At 34.1% G+C, this 1,600-nt stretch overlaps 1 protein-coding gene across 1 annotated transcript; it reads right to left on the reverse strand.

Annotated features, from left to right (window-relative positions):
• Positions 1 to 202: 202 nt before the first annotated feature.
• LOC142163272 (uncharacterized) lies at positions 203 to 855 on the reverse strand. Its single transcript, XM_075220542.1, has 2 exons — positions 730 to 855; positions 203 to 526 (listed from the first exon to the last, which is right to left on the reverse strand). The coding sequence occupies exons 1-2, from the start codon at positions 853 to 855 to the stop codon at positions 203 to 205; spliced, it is 450 nt and encodes a 149-aa protein (XP_075076643.1).
• Positions 856 to 1,600: the final 745 nt, after the last annotated feature.

The following is a 1,600-nucleotide window of genomic DNA, read 5'->3' on the forward strand; positions in this document are numbered from 1 at the left end:
AACTTAAACGATTAGACACAAAATTCTGTTAACTTGAACAAACTAACAATTATTTTGAAATACTATTCTAACTACATGATATTTATTTCTTTTTGGGTGCATTTTTGCAAGATCTTTTGTTATGCCCTTCACCTCCACAATTGCCACATGACACCTCGTACTTCTTTGACTTTAATTCATCATATGTTTTGTATCTTTCCTTTTAAGGTCTTCCTGGCTGCCTTTTCTCTCCCGTAGGTGGATTTACTACTTCATCAGTTATATGTTGTGGCACATTCCATTTGCTTTCATCAGGAAGGGGATTTACTGGTATTTCATATGTACTCAGTAGGCTCTCCCTTGTGTAATACGGAGAGCAATAGTTTTCATAAGTTTCATTCTTATGCCTTAAAACTGCCAAAGCATGCGCACATGGAAGTTCATCAAGTTGGAACTGGCCACAACTACATTTCTTGCTTTCAAGACACATAATGTACCGCTTCACACCATCTATCACAGTATGGATATGATCTGTTGAAGCCCTCACCTACAATTACATAACAAACAGAAAGAAAAATATTTACAATCATAAAAATAGATTATCTACAATTTATATACAACTTATCTACAATTTATCTACAAATTATCTACAATCTACAAATTAACTACAATTTGTCTACAATTTATCTACAATCGGGAAGCATTGTATATTAAAATATTATTTTTCTACACCAAATAAACAGATCTTACCCTAAGTTTCTGAGATAATGTATTGTTTTTCTCTAATTCTTTGTTGAATTTGTACCCAAGGAATGTGAAAGTACCCTTTGCCTTCAATAACTTCTCTTTCGTCCAACGTTCAAGAAGTGTCCTCATATACTATAATAGGTCAAATATTGGCATCTCTCTTGCATCTTTTGTTACAGCATTCAACGACTCTACAATGTTTGATGTCATAGTCCAAGTTCTATTCACTGTTGCATGTACTCTTGACCATCTATAATAGCCAATATCATAGAGGTATGATTTAACACGCGGGTCTATCTCTTCAATCTTCGACATCCTTTCATTAAATTCATCCAGAGTGTATGACCCTGCTGTAGCAAAGTACAATTCATTTAATTGTAGATGACCCTTCTTGAACTTTGCCCTTATATTTGTCCAAATATGCCAAATGCAAGAGTAGTGTGGCACGCCCAGATAGACAATTGATGTTGCCTTCATGATACTCTCATTCCTATCTAAAACAACACACATTGAAGTTCTTTCACCATATGCTTGCTAGAATTGCTCAAAAAATCACTTCCACGATGCGTCGTTTTCCGAATCCACCACAGCATATGCCAAAGACAATATTGTACCTATATTATTAGTAAAAAAAATAATTAACTGGCAGCTTTGAAAATGCATATAAAAACACAAATACATATAAACTACAATATATCTACAAAGTATCTACAATGTATCTACAATTTATAAACTGTCTACAAAATAACTACAATTTTACCTGCTGCATCCATTGTGCTTGCTGTCAGCATAATCCCCATGTAGGTTGTCTTTAAGAATGTCCCATCAACCACTACTACTGGTCTACAATATTTCCAACCACTTATTGATGTAC

The sequence above is a fragment of the Nicotiana tabacum genome, chromosome 8 (genome assembly GCF_000715075.1).
Source record: "Nicotiana tabacum cultivar K326 chromosome 8, ASM71507v2, whole genome shotgun sequence".
In the NCBI taxonomy this organism is placed as follows: domain Eukaryota; kingdom Viridiplantae; phylum Streptophyta; class Magnoliopsida; order Solanales; family Solanaceae; genus Nicotiana; species Nicotiana tabacum.

Coding starts and splice junctions, on each gene's coding strand:
- LOC142163272 (XM_075220542.1), bottom strand. CDS start 855: ATGAGGACACTTCTTGAACGTTGGACGAAAGAGAAGTTATTGAAGGCA. Junction 527..729: donor CATTATCTCAGAAACTTAGG/GTAAGATCTGTT, acceptor ATGTAATTGTAG/GTGAGGGCTTCAACAGATCA.